This window comes from Cystoisospora suis (genome assembly GCF_002600585.1).
Source record: "Cystoisospora suis strain Wien I chromosome Unknown contig_1037, whole genome shotgun sequence".
In the NCBI taxonomy this organism is placed as follows: Eukaryota; Apicomplexa; class Conoidasida; order Eucoccidiorida; family Sarcocystidae; genus Cystoisospora; species Cystoisospora suis.
This window is the reverse complement of record NW_027153838.1, coordinates 1,016-21,932: the sequence shown is the minus strand read 5'-3', so window position 1 is coordinate 21,932 and position 20,917 is coordinate 1,016. Positions and strand designations below refer to the sequence as shown.

Sequence of the window (20,917 nt, the reverse complement as noted above, 5' to 3'; positions counted from 1 at the left end):
CAGAGACCATCTGGATTGTTCCTGATGCGAAATTCCGGTGACTGGGCACGGTCCAAGTTTTGCAGAGATTCCTGTTGCTCAGAGGAAGACATCGAACTCTTCAGCAACTTGTTCGTGAACTCGATCGGCCCTTGACGGACTGACACTCCTCTAGCGGCTACTCGGGGTCTGCAAGAAGTGCAAAGATCACAGAAGAAGGTCTACCTTTGAGGACTGGGCAGAAGCCGAGTGACGCCTTGCCAAACAAAAACTGCTGGGGTGCACCGAGTGCTTTGCAGAATCCCTCGACACTAGCAAGAGTTCCGCGATGACCTGAGAGAAGAGAGGGCAGTCGCAGTAGCGCCTGGTCTGTCGAAAGACAGTGGACAGAGCCAGCAGAAGAGAGAGCATAGAAGTGATTACTAGTCACTGCCAGCCATGAGAGAGAGAGAGACAGAGGTGAGGGAATGTTTGCCCGTCGATACAAGCGCAGGCCGACCAAGGGAGACCACCCGATCGCTCCGCCAGCGGTGCTATGGGTAGACGTCCAGCCCACGTGAACGTAGAGATTCCCCGAGTGGTCAGAATGGCCAGCGAAACAATCACTTCCATCCAAAAGAGAAAAGGAAATCTGTAGAGGAACTTCGTACCTCGGAGAGATGAAACGCAGACTACATGGCGACAGCTGTAGTTGTAGTGCAAGTGGTCACTGAGGATATGTGTGTGTGTGCTGCGAAGAAAGACTGCTGACCTCGGGTTTAGCAACACTAGAGTAAGTTCTCGGTTTCCGCTTCTCCTGTCCTAACTGAACCCCTCTGGTGAGGTTTGTAGCCCCGGAGAGAGCGTGTGACTACACTGAGGGCTAATTGAGGAAGTTAGGGCAAGAAAGCACTTCCATCGTAGTGCCTCCCTGGTATCTGTGCATTTCTGAGAGAGTATGTGTACACATAGTGTGTTTTACACTTTAAAATGACGATGGAGGAGCGGGAGTAGTGTTTCTTTGCTGTCATTTAACCGGTCCTCCGTGCTTCCTTGCCTTTTGTGTTCCTCCGACCATGAACGCCGTCGGTCAGTGTCTTCTCTAACTCTGTCGAAGAAATCCTTCTCCCAAAGACAAGCGGTTGGTCTCACCTCTTTCAAGAAGGACAAACATGTTCCTCCATCACAGATACACAAGGCGAGGTGAAGCACTGAAGCTGTCGTAATTATAGACCCTCCTGGTCATTCGCCTTCAGCCCTTCATTCCCCCTCTCATCCTCCTCCTCTCCACATCTCCCTTAAGGGCTTTTCTTTCTAGACTTCTGTTTTCAGACTGTCTCGCGAACTTCATTCTTTTTTCTAGATCTTCTCTTTCTCGTACCTTGTAAGAACACTGAATGCCTGTCTCCTTTCTTCGTCGAAAGGAAGACAACAGGAATGTGTCTTCTTTAGAGACGAAGACATCTGGTCCTTTCTTCCGTTCTCTCTCTGGTACAGAAGGAGGCAGAAGAGAAGTTGGAGAAAGAGAAGAATGAGTGTGTGACGACGTCTTCTCCTTTTTACCAATGCGACACCCCCAACCTAGAGTAGCATCGTAGACACTATGTATCGGACACCGCAGACATAGGTCGTTAGATCCGCGGCAGGAGATTTTTCCGTTCAGAAAGTGGACGAGTGAGCCCGATCTCAACTCTCCTTGGAGTTCTTGCCTTGGCCAATACCTTTCCCTGCTTCTCTAATTCTTCTTTCACCGCTCCTAGTGTTCATAACACATGGACTGAGAATGGAGAGAAGGTCTTTTTCCTTTCTTTTTGATCTTAATCTAGAGTGATTGACACCAGATGTGTAGAAGTACTTCTTCTTCTTTTCAATTCATTCGGTCTGCTGCATGCTATTATTGTCGAGCCCGATCTTCTCCTCCGACCTCATCTTGCTTCTTCTCAAACATCTCAGTCGTCTCTTGTGCTAATTTCCTTGTCCTTCCCTTCAACAGAAGGGTCCTTTTCTTTTTTTATCTGGCAAGCGTTCTCGTGTCGCTTTCCTTTTTTCTTCGTTCTTCTTTTTAACACAATGGGAGAACTCGAGTGGACTCGTGCGTTTGCTTTCTCTTAAATGTCTGTCTCTCTCTCCCTCTCCGTAAGAATCACGTCAAGACCTTGTCAGCGCGTCTTCTTCTTCATCTATTGACGGTAGATTGTGAGTCTACTTACACAATGGAAAGAAAACGTATCATTTCCCGGCTTTTCGTGATGGTGGAGTTATGGGACGGATGCACCTCTCCATATATGACATGTTTGTTTATGGATAGTTGTATTTGAGTTAAGAAAAGAATGAAGAAAGGACGAAAGGAAGTTCTTTCTTTCCTTTATTTATGTCGCTCTGTTTGTCTTTCTATCTGACACTTTCTTTCCGGGTTTCCTATTCTTTTCTTCATTCGTTTACGCTGCGATACGATGTACGTCGTTTCTTTCATTGGCACATCGCTTGTCTCTTTCCTTCTCTTTGACGTGAATAGTCAGGTGTATGTACACCCGAGGTCAATCTCACCCCCATTCGCCCGTTAAACATCGAGATTCTGTTGGAGAGTCATTCTCCCTCTTTGCAGGAAACCGTCTTTCTGCTGTTCTATCCTTCTTCCCTTTAGTCGCCCCCTCCATGACTCCTTCTAAACCTTCGATGAAAGAGACGTCTGCAACCTTAGAACCTTCTGAATTCTACCGATTCCAGTACTTTCTCGTCGTGTCTTTTCTCCCATTTGTTTCCCTTCGTGTGTCTTCTTTCTTTTCTTCTCTTCTCTCCTTATAGAGTTGCTTCCTCCTCCTGTAAAGGGGGAGGAGAGAAGGAAGATAAGTAGACAGTCGGTCAGAAGAAAGATAGCGCACCTCATCTTTAACAAGACATTTAGGCCCTACACCATTCATATAAGTTCGATAGGAAGACCTATCATATATGTATTCTTTCGTCGCCACCTTTCTTCCTCGTTTCCTCCATAACAAAGAAAACTTTCTTCTTCATCCTCTCTTCTCTCTCTCCTTCGTTTCCCTTCTTCTTAAGGTCCTTTCCTTCTTTCTTTCTTTATCTACCTCTACACCTGTCATTGTTTCTTTTCTTGTTCTTTTCATGAGATTTTTCTCTTCTCCTTTCTCTCTCTCTCTCTTGTCTCTTAAAGCATGGAAGTCCGTTCGGCCGTCGATGGCTTAAGAAATCCTCCCGTTGACGGAGAGCTTCGCCGTGTAATTCCTGGCGAAGGAGATGAAGACCCCGTCGCTGCCTCTGACTGTGAAGGAGGCAGAGAAGAAGAGGAAGAAGATGATGATGATGAAGAGAAGAAGAAGAACAACAGGGAGAAGAAGAAGTTAACTCATCTCGATAAAGATCATGTCTCATCATCTTCTCCAGAAAAGGGAAACGAAGGTCGAAAGAACGAGATTAAGACAGACGGGAAAAACGACTCAAAAGACAAGAAAGAGGATATGAAAGAGCCGGAGAAAGAGAGGAAAGTCAAGAGAGAAGGAAAGGATGCTGAGGCAAATCTTTCCAGGAAGAAAGAAAAAGAAGAGCAACATATTGAAGATCAACAGAAAGGAAAACCGAAAGAGGAGATGGAGAAGGAAGAGCAATGGAGATATAAATTACCCATCGAGACAGGCAGGAGATTCCGGAATCGAAAGACAGGTGTGATATATCAACTCGAGAATATCGTAGGGACAGGCAGTGCTGCAACTGTCTTTACATGTCGACGTATTTGGTCTCCTTCCACTCCTTCGTCAGATGCATCGAGGGCAGATCGGCGAAGGAAACACGATGACGAGAAAGAACAAGAGAAGAAGAGTCATCGACAGCACACACCCCCTCCTCCTAAATCGCATAAAAACGTTATCTCTCATACAACTTATTCTTCTCCTCTTTCTAAATCTTCTGGCGTACGTGACGCAAGTGAATCAGGAGACGAGGAAGAAGAAAAAGAAGAAAAGAAGTCGAAGCGTGTACGAAGTGAAGAGACTGAGATGACTAGTCATGGTAGTAGTAGTAGTACTAGTAGTAGTGGAAGACGTCGATTGAAAGAGGAGAAGGAAGATCAAGAAGAAGAGAATAAACAAGAGAACGAAGAAGAAATGAAGAAGAAGAATGATCTCTTCGCGGTTAAAGTGATTGACTTAAAGGCAATCAAACTGTGTGCAGACTTCGCCAGAGAAATTCAAAAGATTCATCGAGAGGTAAGAAGAACAATCGTGGGGAAGAGACGGAAAACTTTCTTCTTCTTCTTCTGCTAGCGTCTCCCTAGTCACTTCAACGTATCTTCTCTTTGCTGTATGAGGGTGCATGTCTGTGTGAATGGCTAGCTTTGCTTTGGCTGTTGAGAGGCGCAGCTACGTCGGTGAGCGAGGAGACGCAGGATTCTCTTAGAGGAGGGGAATGGCCCTCGGTACAAAGACGCATGAACCTGTATGTATGAATATGTATGATGCGTACGGATGGATAGTATAGATAGGTATATAAGTGCGTGTGTGAATACAATTCTACATAGGGAACACACGAGAGAGAGGGAAGTGAAGTAGGTATGAATATATGAAGATGTATGCATGTATGAGTATGTATGTCTGAAGGTGTAGCAGGGAAAGAAAGGAATTGTCTTGTCTCCATGGATTGTTCGCTATGCGACCAGCTATCTTTATGATGTATGAGTGCAACCGTTTCGTCGGTCATAGACTACGATGAAGGGGGAGGAGCTGTCTGTCTCTTTATCTCAAGGTAGTCAATCATTTGCCCCACGAGGGAGTTTCAGCCTCTTAAACCTTGATTTATGTGATGACTGCATGCATACCTGGTGACTGATTCATTCCTCCTTCTTCTTCTTTCTCTTGATAGAACTGCAGTGTGGAATGGCTTGCATCTGGAGTCTCGATGAGACCATCATCTTTCTCCTTCTTGACTTCGGCGTGTTCGTCCTTTCCTCTTTCATCTTCTTCTTCTTCTTGCGAGATGTTGTCTCGGAAACCCACCTTTCCCGTGGTCAACCATCTGTCTCTCCGTCTTTTTCTTCTTCTGCTTCCTCATCCTTAACATCTCCCTTCTTCTCTTGTCTCTTCTCTTCTTCGTGGCGTTTCTTGTAGGTGAAGATTCTTCGTGGTTTGCGACATCCCTGTATAGTCAATCTTGAAGATGTGGTAGAAGAAGATGAAGCGCTCTTTCTTGTCATGGAGTATGTACGAGGAGGAGAGCTCTTTTATCGCGTTGTAGAGCAAGGGTGCTTCTCAGAGCCCCAGGCTTGTTATGTGATGTATCAGCTTGTGCATGCATGCATCTACATGCACTCAAAGCATGTTATCCATAGGTAAGTCTCCTCTCTTCCTTTCTATCTTCACTCCTCAGGAGAAACATAAAGAAACAGAGGGAGAATAAAGGTCTACAGAATTCTTTGCAAGATGAGTGTGTTTGGGGCTTCTATGTTTCGTCGGTAATCTACTTTTTCCATCGCCTTCACAGTCTCGTTCTACTCGCGAGTATAGGAGGACAGATGAACATTACAGAGCCCGCGACCTCTCTCTCTCTGGCTACGGAGCCAATACACCGAAGAGAGAGAGATGAAGAGGGGGGGAGGGAGATGGCGAGGTGTATTCTACAGCTGAGACTTATATGTGCATTAGATAGGATTCAATCGACCTAAGGATGTGTATGCTTGACTTGTCTCTCTATACGAAAAGCTGGGCGATCAGCAGGAGGGGAGGGATACGTGCGGCTGCGGACATCTTTGTAGTTTTCTCTTCTCTTTTTTCTTTCCGTCGTCTTCTCTTTCTGAGTCTCGCCTATTCTTAGTGTGTTAGGGCATACGACCTTCTACACCTGGTTATCTATGCATGCATGTATCTGTGTGTTAGGGGGTAGGTATGATCTCTTTGTCTCTCTGTGTAGACAAAGCCTATATAGGTCAAGGGAGTCTTATTTGTATGTATGTCACGTGTACTGCTAGTCGGAGAAGCTGTGCGTATCTATACCTCATATGGACTTTCACATGCACATGTTGTTCTCCGTCATGAAGGCGGTATGCCACTGCATCTATCTTACCGATAGGCCTATCTATCTATCTATCTAGCTTTAATCTATTCATCTATTTCTCTATCTATCCATCTTTGTCTATATGTGCAGGTGTTGTCATTCTCCCAAGTCCGTTGTGGTGTATGGTTTGTATATCATATGTAGGGGAGTAGTAGATGCCATGCTTTCACCTTATAGCGCCTATCTTGAGTCCTTTCTTTTAGTGCAGAGTCTTCTCCAGTCTTCTCGTTCTGCTCGCTTCTCTCTTGCATGCATTCAGAGACTTGAAACCTGAGAATATTTTGGTTGACAAGACACTTGAAGGAGATTTCTACATCATTAAGGTCGCAGATTTTGGGCTAGCGAAGTTACTGACAAAGAGCTCTCTCGCTCATACCCTCGTCGGGACCCCGCAGTATTGGGCTCCTGAAGGTAAGAGCACAGGGCGGCAGCAGGAGGGGGAGAACAAGAAGAGGAGAGGGAGAACAAGAGGAAGAAGAAGAAAAGAAGATGTATGGAATGGTGAAGGATGAAGAGAAAGAGAAAGAGGAGGAGCAACAGAGTCTTGGTGTGCTGATAGACATGTTTATATATGGGCAGACAGATATATAGAGGCGTGGATATGAGGGCAGTGGATGTTTTCTTCTTAGGAAAGTTCTTCTCATTTTCATGTCTCTCTTTGTCTTGCTTTTTCTCTCACGTATCTATATCATACTCATCTCTATCTATCTATTTAGACGTCGAAGGAGAAATGAAGGAAAGCTTCCTGCCTCTTAGAGTGATAGAGAGAGAGAGAAAGATAGAGGAATCCTACAAAGTGCACTCGCGAAAAACGCTCTTCTCTCTTCTTCACTCTTTCTTTCTTTCTTGGCATTGCTTTTTCATGATCTTGAATGCTTGATCCCTTCCTTCATCCATGCATCTGACTTCTTCTCCTTCTCCTTCTTCTCCTTCTCCTTCTTCTCCTTCTCCTTCTTCTCCTTCTCCTTCTTCTTCTTCTCTGTCTCTTCTTTAGTTTTGACGTGCAAAAATACAAACGCAGCGGCGGCGGTGAATATGACGTCTACAGTAACAGGAATTACCGAAGGAGGACGAGGAGGGAATCGACCAGGAGGATCTTCAGGAGTCCCGAGCCACTACGGAGCTTCAGCAGATCTCTGGAGCTTAGGTGTGTGTCTCTATGTAATGCTCGGGGGAAGCTACCCTTTCGACGAAAGAATCGCGCCCATTCATACCCTTATTCTTCGAGGTAAGATCAGTCAGCAAGGTAGAGTCATGTCTGTCTGTCTGTCTGTCTGACTTCTCTCTCTCTTTCTTTCCTTCTTTCTCGGCTATGGATGTGTGTCTTTCTGGAGATATCGCGAGGTGCGGAGAGTGAAAGAGAGAAAGATGAAAGGAAGGAGATAGAAGAGGGGAAGAACAAGCGTGGGGTTATATTCATCTTAAATGAGAATGGAAGAGACAGAGAGACAGACAGAGAGAGAGAGACAGAGAGAGAGAGAGAGACAGAAGGAGAGATGAGTTCGTCTTCTTTTTTTTCTTCTCGAGTGTGGGGTCGGAAGGGGCAGAATAGATATCATACAAAAGAGGAGGTCACCGTGGTGACCATAGAAGAGAAGAAAGAAGAAGAAGTCTCTCTTTCCTTCTCTCTTTCTTTCTCACCAACCCTTTCATCCAGGGATAGTCGGTTCTTTTCCATGCTCGTATCTCTTCAACTCCGTGTCTTCCTGTCTCCAGCTGTCTAGACATCCGTCACACAATCTATCTATCCCTATTCTATCTTTGCTGTATCCGTCTTTATAGTCAATGTGTCTATCTATCTATCTATCTATCCTTAACCTATCTATCTGTCTATCTCTGCATGTGGTGCATGTATTGTTTTTCTTCAGGGCAGTTTCATTTTCGCCATGCAAGATTCCATCGTGTCTCTGAATGTGCGAAAGATCTCATCCGTCGTCTCCTGACTGTCGATATACAAAGGAGAATCACTGAACACGAGGTACTCAACCAAACAATACAATAGATTTCTTCTCTCTACCAGCTGTATGTACACCTCAATGTCTCTCGAGTGGGGAGATATTGTATGGGAGGCTCTTGTTCTTTTTGACAATCTCAAGAAGGAGACGACTTGACTTCCTTTCACTAACTAGTACTTTAAGGCGGATACATACATACACCCCTCAGGCACACGGAGGGGGTTCTACTCTAAGTCTAATCAATGATCCAACCTAAAGGCTCCAGGGGTTCTTTCTTCTCCCTGTTGGCTATGGGTATATCTTGACGGGCTTCTTCTCTCTCTTGTAAACGGAAGAAAAGCATGTAGAAAGGTTGGTATTTGTGTCTGTTCTGTAGAGGTAGTCGTGCATGCAAGGGGAGAATACAGGCGTTTCATTCGGGTGTATAGACAGACACCTCTGTATGGGATAGCGTTCATTCGAGAAGCTTTTTCGAGGGGGCTCAGGAGCCTGCGAAAAGTCACGCCCTATCTTCTCGTCAGTTTTGTTTTACTTTCGTCAAGGATTCCAGATGAAAGCAACGTGCATGATAAGAAGCAGGAATACGCCTATATTCTCATACAGATTCTTTTTCTTACGTCTAGGCAATCCGTTATGAGGAAAGTTATCTCTCTCTCTCTCTTCCTGTCTTTCTTTGTGTGCTACTCACCCGTTAACTCAGAACAAAGAAAGAAAGAAAGAATTGAAAGAAAGAAATCTTCTCCGTTCCTTTCAACAGCGGAGTAGTCTTCACGATCGAGGAGCTCTGTGACATATACGGACTTTTTATCCCTGCTAGTAGACGCCTGGTGTATATCTCTCTATCTATTACCTTATCATACCAGCATTCTATCTCTCTCTCTCTACATATATGTATATATGTACATAGAGACGATCTATGTCCACTCGTGTAGAGATACGTCCACAGGAAGGAGATTTCAACTCTCTTCATGTGTAGTTTGTTTGCATAGTTACATTTCCAGATAGATCAATAGATAAAGTAAAGATAGATAGATTGAAGATCGGTATATTTTTGATCAAAGATAGATAGATAGATCAAAGATGGATTACAGATAGATGTAACGCTTTGGGTCCACGGTGTTGCCTGGTGCATGCGTGCACGCATTCATGCATGCGCGTGGTGTATGTGCACACTGTATAGGTGCTAAGACATCCATGGATGCTTCGATGGCTCAACTCGAAAGATGTGAAGAGAATCCTTCCTCCAGGAGTCTCCCTTCCGTCATCTTCTTTTCATTTGATGCCCCCTCTTCCGCCTTTAACTCCTTCGTCATCTTCTTCTTTCTCCGATTCGTTAGATGACAAGGCCGAAGACTTAAGAAAGGAAAGAAAAGAACAAGAAGAGGACGGAGAGGAGGAGGAGGAAAAGAAGCAAAAGAAAAAGAAGAAGTCCTCACCTTTCTCTTCTCCATCTCCTCATGGGAATGGGTGTATTGAAGGGAAAGATGGAGGGACGAAAGATGACCGAGTGATCGACAATGAAGAAGAAGAAGGAATGAAAAGAAAGATAAAGAAAGACGATAATGAAGTGAAAGGGAGAGGTGAGAGACATAAGGAGATTTCTGCTGTTTCTTCTTCTTCTTTCTCTTCAGATAGCTCCACCCCCCCAGTTAGTCGGTCTCATTCTCCCTGTACGTCTAGCCCTACCTCAAGGGGAGAGGACAAGGAGAAAGAAGAAGAAGAACATAGAAGAAACAAGACGAGATTCTCACGAGTTAAAGAAGAGGGAGAAGTGCACAGATCAGGCCAGTCCGATTCATCTGCGCCCTCGCGTTCTCCTTCGTCTTCTACCTATCATGAAGAAACGACGCCTTCGAGTGTACGTTCACCTTCGCAGAAGACCAGCCCACCTAGACAACGCGCGCGCATGCGATCCACATCTCCAGGTCGTCGTCCGTCTTCTGCTTGTCATGAGATTTTTCCTTCTTCTCATCCTGCTCCTTCTGCTTCTTCATCTTCAGCTCGGAGTGGGGGAGGCCGCTTTGTTGTACCTCCTTTCCAATTGCCTCTTCTTCTTCCTTTACAGCTTCAGGCTCTTCTTCTTGTTCATCTCCTTCTTCTGGCGCTGCGTCCTTCTCCGGCTCTTCAGTCGATTCTTCAACAGCTCTTAAGACAACTTCTTCTTCTGCAGAATCGCGTACGTCAGTGTGTAGGTGTGATAGATTGTACATGTTCTTCCGCCTTAGATCTCTTACAAGATATAGTCGCCTTATATACGGATGAAGGTGAGACAAAGACAACCCGTCGCATGAAGATGTCTTCTTCTTCTTGCTATGAGGACGCTTCAGATGGATGTGGAAGAACTCGAGAATCGAGAGAACAAGAAGAAGAAGAAGAGAGAGAAAAGAAAGAAGCTCTCCGTGATTTATTTGCATGCGTGTCAACATGGGTGGACGAGATGAGACAAGCAGGTTTGGACTGTGGGAGAGGTTATTCGGCTTTAGAGATTCAGGTGCACCGCTTAATACAAGGTGTTTTATCTCTTAAAAGAAGAGAGGAAAGTAAGTTACCTCCTTCTCCTTCTCCCCCCTCGGCTTCTTCTTCTTCTTCCTATCCTTCGATCACGCCCTATGGATCGCCGACGAGTCCTCGTCTGTCTTCTGTAACAGAGAGAGATGAAGAGGAGGGACAGGTGAATGAAAGTGATTTGGATCGATTGCTAAGCAGTGCATGCAGTCGAGCTAGTCATTCTAGTCAAAGGAGGGGGCATGGGGGACAAGGAGAGGGAGACAAACAAGAGAATGATGAGAGAAGAAGAAGCGAAAGAAAAGAAGATGACAAAGGCTTTGTTTCAAGTAAAGAAGAACCTATGAGAACAACGGTGGAAGTCTTGAGCGACGACGAAGGGAAAGAAGACGTGGCTAGCCAAACCAGAAGAAGAAGAGATGGAGCGCTTACAGAGAAAGAAGAAGAGACCGTTCTACAAAGCTATGATGCAAGCGACAACGTCGACGAAAGAGAGCGATGCTTCTCTCAAGGAAAAGAAGGAGGAGGAGGAAGAAATCCACCCCTGAGGGTTATAAGTAAGGAAAGAAGCCCAGAGAGTCCGAAGACTCCTTCTATCCTTGAAGGGTTCTTCTTCGATGCAAATCAAGGCGCCACAAGAGAAGAAGACGAAGAAGAAGAAACTCGACAAGGCTTTACTGTTCATGAGATCACGAAAGAAGAAGAAGATGAGACAGAGAAGCCTAATTATTGTTCTTCCTCTTTCTCTTCCGTCTTCGAGAGTCCCTTGCCATCAACGGTCATGTCGACCCCTAGCAATCCAAGGGAAAGACAAGAAAGTCCAGGCGTTTCATCGAATGACTTCGGGAAGCACCACGGCTCTGAACACCGCCATGAACTCGAAGTGGAAGAAGAAGAAGAATCTTCTTCTTCAAGCTTGTTCTCTCCCCCTTGTAGACCCAAGGATGTCTGGGGAAAGAGCCTGCATGAGAAAGAGAGAAGAAGCAAAGACTCTTCATCCTCGGTAGAAGCGCGTGGCAGTGGAGATCGAGGAGGAGGGAATAATCGAGTGTATCTACAGCGTATAGATCTCTTACGTAAGCATTTACAACGACAGTTGAAATCTCTTGTTGAGAATAGCTTTGTCGATGACACCTTCTCTACAGCTTCGTCCGTCGATATGACGGCCTGCTATAGTGGAGGAGGAGGAGGTCATAAAGATACCTCTACATATCTCGTAGGAGACCCGACGACCAAGACTACGCCGAACAAGTCGACTTTTCCTTCCTCCTCTTCCTTTCATCCAAGAGACGACGAGAAATCGAGTTACTTCTACGAAGGCCACCACCCTCATGGAAGAAAGATGGGCTCATCTCCTCCTCCTCCTTTTCCATCCTCTTCTCCCACGAGAGAGCAAGAAAAAGAGAGAGAACACTCTTCAAGCCAGCCCTGTCATAGCCACAGTAGTAGTAGTAGTCGTCACGGCGATCAAAATAGTAAAGTAGGAGGGAGTGCTACTACTACTGCTACTGCTACAAGTACAACGACTGCTGCTCCTGCTGGCGCAGTAGGAAGGGCCGGGGGTGCGAATCTAGGAGGGAGGTGGTTTCTAGGTCGGCCTGAAGATGTCTCTGTTTTAACACAAGAGATCTTGGACTTTCTTTTTCTTTCGTCAGATACATCTGCTTTGCATGCACGCCTTGTCTCTTCACAGCAGAGAGAGCTTGCTGGGACAGAGAAATCCATGTTTGGAAAAAGAGGAGATGAGGAGAGAAGAAGAAGAGCATGCAAACTTCACGATGCTGGCGATGGAGACATCCACGACGATTCTTTTCTCTCTCTTCACCCTCAAATACCACCAGGAGAGAAAGAAGAAGATTTGCTCCTCCTAGGAGATAGAAGAAGAAAGATGAGAGAAGAACAAGAGGGGGGATGCCGCTCTTCTCCTTCTTTTGGAATAGAAGTGACGCCACCCTCTTTCTTTGATCCGTCGACTTGGACAACTGAGAGAACGACGATGGAGGTAAAGACAGCTCAAAGTCGGGGTGTGTGTCATAAAGGGCCGAGGAATGGGGCAGAGGAAAGAAGAAGCAAAAGCTCAGAGATAGAAGGAGACGACGAGGAGGGTCGAGGAGAAGAAGAAGAAAGAAGCAAAGATCTCACTGGGATAGGACAAGAGAAGACTCATGAGAAAGTCGTGAAGAAGAAGACGATTCAGAAGAAAGTTGTCGACGAACAAGAAGAAGAGGTAGAAGATAATGAGCGAGGCTCTTCAGCAAAGGACTTCGAGAGTAAGCATACTAACGCTTCGATGGATACACGTGATAGGAGTCCCAATACACTGGCCCAGAAGCATTCTTCATCTGCTTCATTCATATCTTCTTCTACTACTACAAGACATTCTTCAACAACGTCGTTGTCTGGGGGGTGTCTATCGAGCAATCTTCCTCCTCCTGCATCGTCTGCAGAAGTCTTTTTCGAGGAGCAAATGCTGGTTCTGAAGCTATTGACGAAAAGTCTAGATCGGCTAAGAAGAGTTGAATATCTTCTCTCGTGTATCTCTGCCTTTTGGGCGTCATTCGACATTGTTCTAACTCGCCTTCTACAACTGCAGAAACTCGTCCAAACGCTCATCTCTGTTAGGCAGTGTAACTTCAAGAGAAGAGCGAAAGAACGCCTGATGCTATATATGGAAGCCTGGGAAAGTGTACAGACACAGTGTCGGGTGTATGTACACCTCGGTCAAAGAAGAGAAGAAAAACTTGTCGAGTTTGGTCTAAGAATTCAAACAACTGCAGATCAGGTTGATGCCATCAGAGCTCTCTCCTAAGAAATAAAGGGGGAGGACATGAAAGGAAGAAGTCTCTCTCTCTTTTCTACTCTTTCTCCATGATGGAGACCAGCATCCTTCTCGGTATGATGGACAGAAGAAAGGAAAAATCTCTCTTTCTGTTCTTTTCTTTTCTTTCTCACACCTTCTCGCCTTCTCTTCGTTCTTTCTCTCTCTCTCTCTATCAGTCGGTTTGTCTCTTTGTATCTTTGCTTGTTTCTCACATCTTCTATATGAAGAAAGACGAGGGAATCTCCAGTCACTGATCAATCCATTCGGGATGCTTTTTTCCTTTTTCTTTTCTCCTGTCTTTTCCAGTGAAAGTCTCTTCTCTCTCTCTCTCTTTTCTGTTCTCGTTTCTAATAAGAGAAGAAACATGTATGGAAATTTTCTTCTTTTGCTTCTCTCTCGAGTTTGTGAATCTCCCAGTTCGCTGTCTCTCATCCATCATCCATTTGTTTCTATTTTCTCTTGTTCGTTTTCTTCTCTTTTTGGCCGTATGCATGCAATGAAAGGATAGACACCATTACCTTTCTTCAACTCTCTCTCCCTGTATGAAGGCGTGGTCTTATGTAGAGAGAGAAGTCTATAGAAGATTTACCAGCTTCAAGATGGGTTTGGATCTATGATATGAGGTGTACACATCGGTAGACAGGATACATGGTCATCATACATCTCTCTGGCTACCTACAGATATCGATCGATACACACAGTGTACATACAGCTGGACTTCCTAACTGCATCCATGCATATTCACACATGATCAAGTCTATCGAGGAGAAGGAGAGGATGACAATGGATGGTACATCGATTTCCGCTTGGAGGTCGATATAGCTTGAAGCAGAAAGAGAGAGATCGTCTTCTCTTCTCTTTCTTTTTTGCTTTGCATGCATCTCTCGTGCCCCTCGTTTTTCTACCGCTGACAACCGAGAGATCCCTTGCTGCTTGCGATCTCTTATGAAGAAAAAGAAGAAGAAGCGAGGCTGTCCGTCTTATATACGGGTCTCTAGTAGTGTATGTAGTCATCCTATCTCTTCTTCCCCTCAGGAATTTTCTTCTTCTTCTCGTTTGAAAGAAGGATAGGAATGCACGTTCGCTGGGACAAACTTCTTAAACCTCCAGAGGCAATCTAGGGGTGACGGTTTTCTTGGATCAACAAAGAAAGAACTATCTGACTTTTCTTTCCCAGATGTATCTTACCTTATATATATATATGTATATATATGCATGTATAAGATGTATACCTTATACACATATATACAGACGTCTGTATAAGGTTCATTATATATATGTATATAAGGTAACATCTGGGAAAGGGGAAAGGGATGAAGATTTCCTTTCTTTCTTTTCTTTTTTCTTTCTTCCATTCTTTTCTTTGGAGATGATTTTTGTGATGGACGATTGCCAGCAGTTGGAACAGGAAAGGTCATTTGATCCCCGTGCTGGATTTTTTCTCTTTCTTTCCTTCTTTCTTTCTTTAGTCTTTCTCTCTTTCTTTCTTCACTGAGAGATTGAGTGTGTTTTCTTCATAGACTTTTCCTATTTGCATTGTTCGACCGCGTAACAGTTCGTGCATGCATGAAGCCGCAGTGGAGGTCTTTTGTTTTCTCTCTCTTTCTTTCTCTTGCTTTCAAGGTTTTCTTTGTCCCTCGGTTCCCCCGGCAGTCGTTCTTGTTGCTGTTCGTTTGTCTCTCTTTCCTTCTCTCTTTCATTTATTTCGTTTCTTTTCACGAAGGTTTCATCAATACTTTCCGTAGAAATCCTAAAACCGTTGAGAGGTAGATCTCTTTTGTCAGGCATAATACTCAACTAATTAACTGAGAAGGACCGTTCTTTATCTCCTTCGTTCGGGTTAGGTACTTTTTCTTCTCGTTGCTCTTAGGGCATGCGGCCCGCTTTGCGCTTGGATCAAGAAATTCTCGATTGCCGTTCTTACGCTGGTTTGGGCGTCCTACGATCATCATGATGTACAAGGGAGTTACGAGGAGTCGTCGTCTTAGTCAAGAGGAGAAGGTTATCACAAGTTCGAGTAGTCAAACAGATTCAGTTCAAAAAGACACACCCCAAGAGATCGGCGGCAAGCGAGAGAAAAAAAGACACCCGAGAGAGAGAGAGAGACTATTCAAACTTGTCGGTCCCCCTTCCGCTCATCTCTCTAAAACAGACTTTTTTATGTTGCATAAGGAGAAATCTCGGACAAACAGTTAGCGTTCCTCCTGAAAGGGGTTGACGCTGATGTGGTTCATGTCTGTGGATCATCCCAGCTGACAGCATTGTTTAGAGATGAAGTTTAGCGGATTTTTCAGTTGCTATGAAGAAAAAGTCCTTCATTCTGATTAAGGCAGCGAAGTGCTGAAGCCCTTCTAAGGCATGCAGCTAGAATCTAACCTGGAAAACTGTATCTTAGGGTTGGGAAAGATATCCGCATTCTGGGGTGGGATTCAGGGTCTCTCTTTTGACGTGTCCTTCTGTCGCTTCTTGCACTTGGTCAGCCCCAGTCTCTAAGCTGATCATGACGGTGGACTATAGACGATAGGAACCACTCGTTGCATCGCATCTGTCTTTAGCGACAAATTGACCACTGACGAGAAAGAAGATTCTTCTATCTTCTACGTTGAACTGGGAGTTCCTCCTCTTACCTTCAGGGAAAGAGGGTTGTGTGTACGAATGAGACAAGGCAGACTGATATGGAATAAGGATGACTGGTAAAAAAGCATTCATTCATTTTCTTTGAGATTATCTTTTGTTCCCAACTATGGAGTGATAGCCGCAACAAATTAACGAGCTCCATTTAACAAGCATACGGTACGATCAAGGAGGGTCCGGCTTCTCCTCCGAGAGGCGCGGAAGACACCTTGGTTAAATGTAAGTGAAGCAACCGTAGCTGCAAGAATCGCTGCTTTCCCCGATTCTCTTCAGCTGCGGTCTCCAATCAAAAATTTGGACTCATCAAACCCACAAGGAGTCGGAATACCCGGAGATCCTCTGTAGTTCCAGGACGACAGTGCCCTCCGTGTATGGTCTGCTGTGCTGTTGCCTTCTTCATCTTCTTTCTGTCTTCATTTCTTTCTTTCGTTCATACAGCTTACTTTGTTTACTTGCTTACGATTCTTCTCTAAAATACCTTACTGAAAACAGAGAGCAAACTTGGCGGGGTATGAGAAGACACCCCCGCGCCGGCTGTTGCTGCTGCGGCCAGACAGTCCGTCGGGGAGAAGTCTGTGACGATCTTCTTGCTCCACAACATACAGCAAGCTCTCTATCAATCGGTCAAGCAACTACACCTCATGTTGAGAGCTTTTCTCTTCTTCTTCTTCCCGTCACACAAGTACACGGCTTCTCTAGATTCTCGGCGGTTCTCTGTGATGGACAACTTTGACGCACAAGAAAGGGATCCTGATGTTCCTTGTTTCTTTCTCCTGGAAAGATCAAACCAAGCAAGTCTTTCAAAATGCCTCTCTCACCTCTCAAAAGAAACCACACAGTGCCTATAGCAACCGACAGAAAAGAAGATAATTCTCTTTCCCTTGCTCGACTCAAACTGAAAGGATTGGCTGAGATGTTTCTGGCAAAAAGGGAAAGAGATAACTAAGGGAGAAAGCCAGAGTGAAAGAAATCCGGTAGCAAAGAAGACATTCTCTTCCGTTCTGAGATAGAAGAAAAGATGTAACTGTTTTCCTCTTTTCTTCAGTTTAAATCCATCGATGTCTTCTCATCGTCTTTGAAAGACGCGTGAAAACGAAGTGCTGAAGTAGAGGCGAGAGGAAGGGAGGGAATCCTCGCCACTGGAACCCTTCCAGCCTGTGAAAAGAAACACAGGAAAAAGAGAAGAAGGACGTTCTTTATAGACAAGATGTATCTCATTAAACAGATGAAAAGGCAACCGCTTTTTTCTTCTTCTTCTTTTTGATTGCTTAGTAACACTTTCCTCTCCATCATGTCAGGCCGGAGAGATTTTTGCTTCTATGATCTCTCTGGAAAGAAGTAGAGAAGCAGTGTAGGGTGTTTCGTGACACCGCTGTCTTTCTTCTTTCTATCTCTCTCTTCTTCTTTCTATGTCTCTTCCGAATTCATTGCTTTCTCTGTTCTTCCTCTTCTTCTTGACACGAAATAGCAAAGAATCAGAAAGGGAGACAGCGGCTTCTCTCTCCAACTCTTGTGTCTTCTCCCTTTTCTTCATCGCAAGCCAAGGGTGAATTCTCCATCTTCCATTCTTCTTATTCGTTACACACTCTCCTTCTTCTCCTTCTTACTTTTCTTCGAAAGAGGTCTTCAGCTACATCATCTGCTTGCTTTCTTTCTTCTGTCCTTTCTTCTCGCCGAGAGATAGGTTCTCTCGAGTTATCGCTATGGTCTCCGTTCTTCTTCTAAAGAAGCCTCTCTTTTGAAAAGAGGATCCGCGTCATGTTGCAGTGAACAAGAGACCCGACAGAGAAACAGACGAAAAAAGAGGAAAGAAAGAAAGAAAGAGAGACATGTTCATTCAAGGGAGAAAAGAAGATACTTCTTCGCGTCTACTTTCACTTAAACTACGTGAGAAGGTACAACACAAAGAGAATGAGAGAGAAGGAAGAAAGAGACAGAAGGAGAGATAAGTGTAGTTCTCTCTCTCTGTCTCTCTTTTTCAATGCTATGCCCTTATCAAACATAGCAGAAGTCTTTGAAGAGCTCCTTTCTTGATTCTCTTCTTTCTTTCTTTCTTTTCGTTTCTACCGTCATTTTGTCTCTTTCTTAAAGACACGCAGTCCCCCGTATTGGGAGAGAATGAGATATCTACATTCCTAGACTTCTCCTCTCTTCTCTTTGCACTTAGCAGGAGGAACTTAAGACCAGTTAAGATCTCTTCTCTCTCTTTAACGATGTAAATAAAGATTGCTCTGCTGAATAAGAGAAGGTCTTCTTTCTTCTTTCTTTACTTGCGTTTTCGGGGCGGAATCTGGACTTCTTTCCTCTTCTTATAAGTAGACATGAGCTAGGTGGAGAGAGGTGTTCTTCTGTCTCTCTGTTCACTCTAGGATTTCTTCTTCTTTCTCTCCCTTCTGCATGCGATACAACAATGTATTCTCCTGTGACGACTAGTCCATCCTCTTCCTCTTCTTCTTCGTCTCTCTGTAGAAGAAGCAGCATGGCAGGGAGCTCTTCTTCTTCTTCATCATCTCCTTGTTCTCAACAAGCAAGTGCACCTCGTCAGACTTCGTCATGTGAGAAGTCACCTTCTCTTTCTTCTTCTTCTTCTCCTCCTCTTGGTCTCTCACCTGAGATGAGATGGAAGTGTCTTTTATATAAATTCCGATTGATTGGTTTATCGATATGTCTTTGTGTCTTTATCTTCCTGTCCCTTTTTTCTTTCTTTCATTCTTTGTCTCTGCCTCTCTCATCCTTCTTCTCACATCTTCTTCATTTCTCGGTCACTCCTCAGCCACCTAATCCTCTTTCTCTCTCTTCTTCTTCTTCTTCTTCTCCTTCTCTTCATGTTCCTCTCTCTCACCCCAGTCAGGTCGCCTCACCCGATTCTTCAATCCCTCCGGTGTATGTGCACCCTCCTCGCGAACTCTCCTCCTCTTCTTCTTTTCAACCCCGTCTCTTTACCTTTTCTCGTGTAAGTGTTGAGACGTACAGTCACCATTATCTCTTTCCCTCTGTTTCTCTTAATCAAAGAGAAGAGCGGTTTGACAAAAAAGAAAAAATGAAGAAGAAGACCTCTGACTTCACTCTTACAGATCCACCTTTCACACAAGGTTTGCTCGCCTCTCCATTTCAGTTTTCCCTCGACCTTCTTTCGTCGATCTTCCCCGATGTCTCTTCAGCTGAGAGAGCATGCTGGCAAAGACATTTGACTGAGAATGAAGGAACTATCTTCGTTGAAAGCTCAGGTCTGTATGATGACTCGTATCTACGTGAATTCGATATCTGTACAGGGAGAACCTTACGTCAGGTGTATATACACCCCACGCTCTTTGCAGAAGGGATAGCCTATCTCTTCGATGAAGACAAACAAAGGCTCTATCTCTTGATGCTAACTTGGCTAGAGAATCGAATGATCGTTCTCGATGCTTTCACGTGGAATGAACTCGCTCATCTACAAATCTCCTTCGAAGGCTGGGGCTTAGCTTCAAATCTGTCGTATGAAGATATCTCCAAGATACGTCTAGCCGTATCGACAGAAGGCTCAGATGCTAAGAATTCAAGGAGCGATAGTCGTTATCATGATTATAGTATCGATCTTCCTTCTTCTTCTTCTCCATCAAAGGGTGGTTCTATTCAACTGACGAAGAAACAGAGACTATGGGCGACAACAGGATCGGAGTCGTTACTTGAAATCGATGTCGATGATCTTCTTGCATCGATTCATACAGCTAGCCAAGCTTTCACTCGACGACTTCATACCATGCAACAACGACCAAACCAGGGGGGAGAAGAAGAAAAAGACCGTCGGTCTTTATCTTCTTCAACTGGATCTAGAAAAGAAGGAATTGAAGACGACGATGAGAACAGAAAGAAAAAGAGAAATCTTGGAGTCAGTGGAGTTGTTAATGTGGATCCTTCTTCTTCTTCTTCAAGTATCGATGATATGAATCGATTGCTTGGGAGGTCTTCTTCTGCCTCACCTTCTCCAGGTGTTCTATCCACCACCCCACCTCTCCCGTCTGATCCTTCCTTTCTCGATGCTTCTTCTTCTTCTCCTTCTCCATCTACTTCAAGAAGAAGAGCCCAAGCCTCTGATAGAGATAGCAGCAATGAACTCGGAGAAGATCAGAAGCCAAGAGAAGATGAAAAAGAAGAAGAAGGCGGTTTTCGGCAATACCCATGGCTACCTCGGCTGGGATCTCTCCTTATCCAAGGAACAGCTGTAGGAGTTGTAAAGGCCGTGGATACTTTCCAAGAATTCTCGAGTTATTTTGACGCGACACAAGACTCCAGGTCGTCTCAGAATCCACTCTACATGGCTGTCTCTACAGAACCATTTTCTGGGAAGAAATCCGCTATGGACAATGACCCTAGGAGTGGTAGTGGTAATGACAGCACCCATCCGGGTTCTCACAATACACTTAACGCAGGTGTATATACACCTGCACCTCATCTTGAACATCCGCATCCGAAATCTTTTATGTCTCTACAGTCCTTACCTCTCGTCAAGTTGAAGCAACAGAAGGAAATTCAATGTTTAGGAAGATCTCTATCAAGAGTGAATGAGCTCGAATATCTACCTGAAAGAAATACCCTCCTAGGGAATATCTTCGGTGAATCGGTTGTCGTCGAAATCGACGTTGACACGGCAAACTGCCAAGCTCTACTCTCCTTTGGAGCTCTCCCTGGACTCCGTCAGGTACGAGCTATCTATCTATCTATCTTTAATCTATCTATCTTTAATCTATCTATCTATCTATCTTCAATCTATCTATCTTTAATCTATCTATCTATCTAACTCGAATGTATCCGGATACGAACACTCAGCATTGATGACTGGATTGCCTACTGTATGTACACTGCCTGTACGTGCAGCTAGCTGGCTGGCTGCAAAGGGAGCCCAAAGTCATATCATGCGTCTCTTACGTCCCCCTCTTCTGATTCTTCAGCTCTACTTGGTCTTTGCCCTCAGCAGATACCTCACGTCCTCATGTTCTCTCGTTGT

The 20,917-nt window shown here is 44.7% G+C and overlaps 2 protein-coding genes across 2 annotated transcripts; both read left to right on the top strand.

Annotated features, from left to right (window-relative positions):
* The first annotated feature begins 1,975 nt into the window (after window positions 1-1,975).
* CSUI_002456 (calcium signaling protein kinase rad53) lies at window positions 1,976-14,472 on the top strand. Its single transcript, XM_068062657.1, has 6 exons — window positions 1,976-4,175; window positions 5,073-5,293; window positions 6,275-6,426; window positions 7,010-7,243; window positions 7,884-7,993; window positions 9,151-14,472. Exons 1-6 carry the CDS (start codon window positions 3,129-3,131, stop codon window positions 13,282-13,284), a joined length of 5,898 nt encoding a protein of 1,965 aa, XP_067925365.1. The 5' UTR covers window positions 1,976-3,128; the 3' UTR covers window positions 13,285-14,472.
* Window positions 14,473-16,538: 2,066 nt separating this feature from the next.
* On the top strand, window positions 16,539-20,611 carry CSUI_002455 (glutamine cyclotransferase; the record flags this gene model as incomplete). The annotated part of the gene is made up of 1 exon (XM_068062656.1): window positions 16,539-20,611. A coding segment is annotated over exon 1 (2,271 nt), but the record flags the coding sequence as incomplete, so codon positions are not given.
* Between the last annotated feature and the right edge of the window lie 306 nt (window positions 20,612-20,917).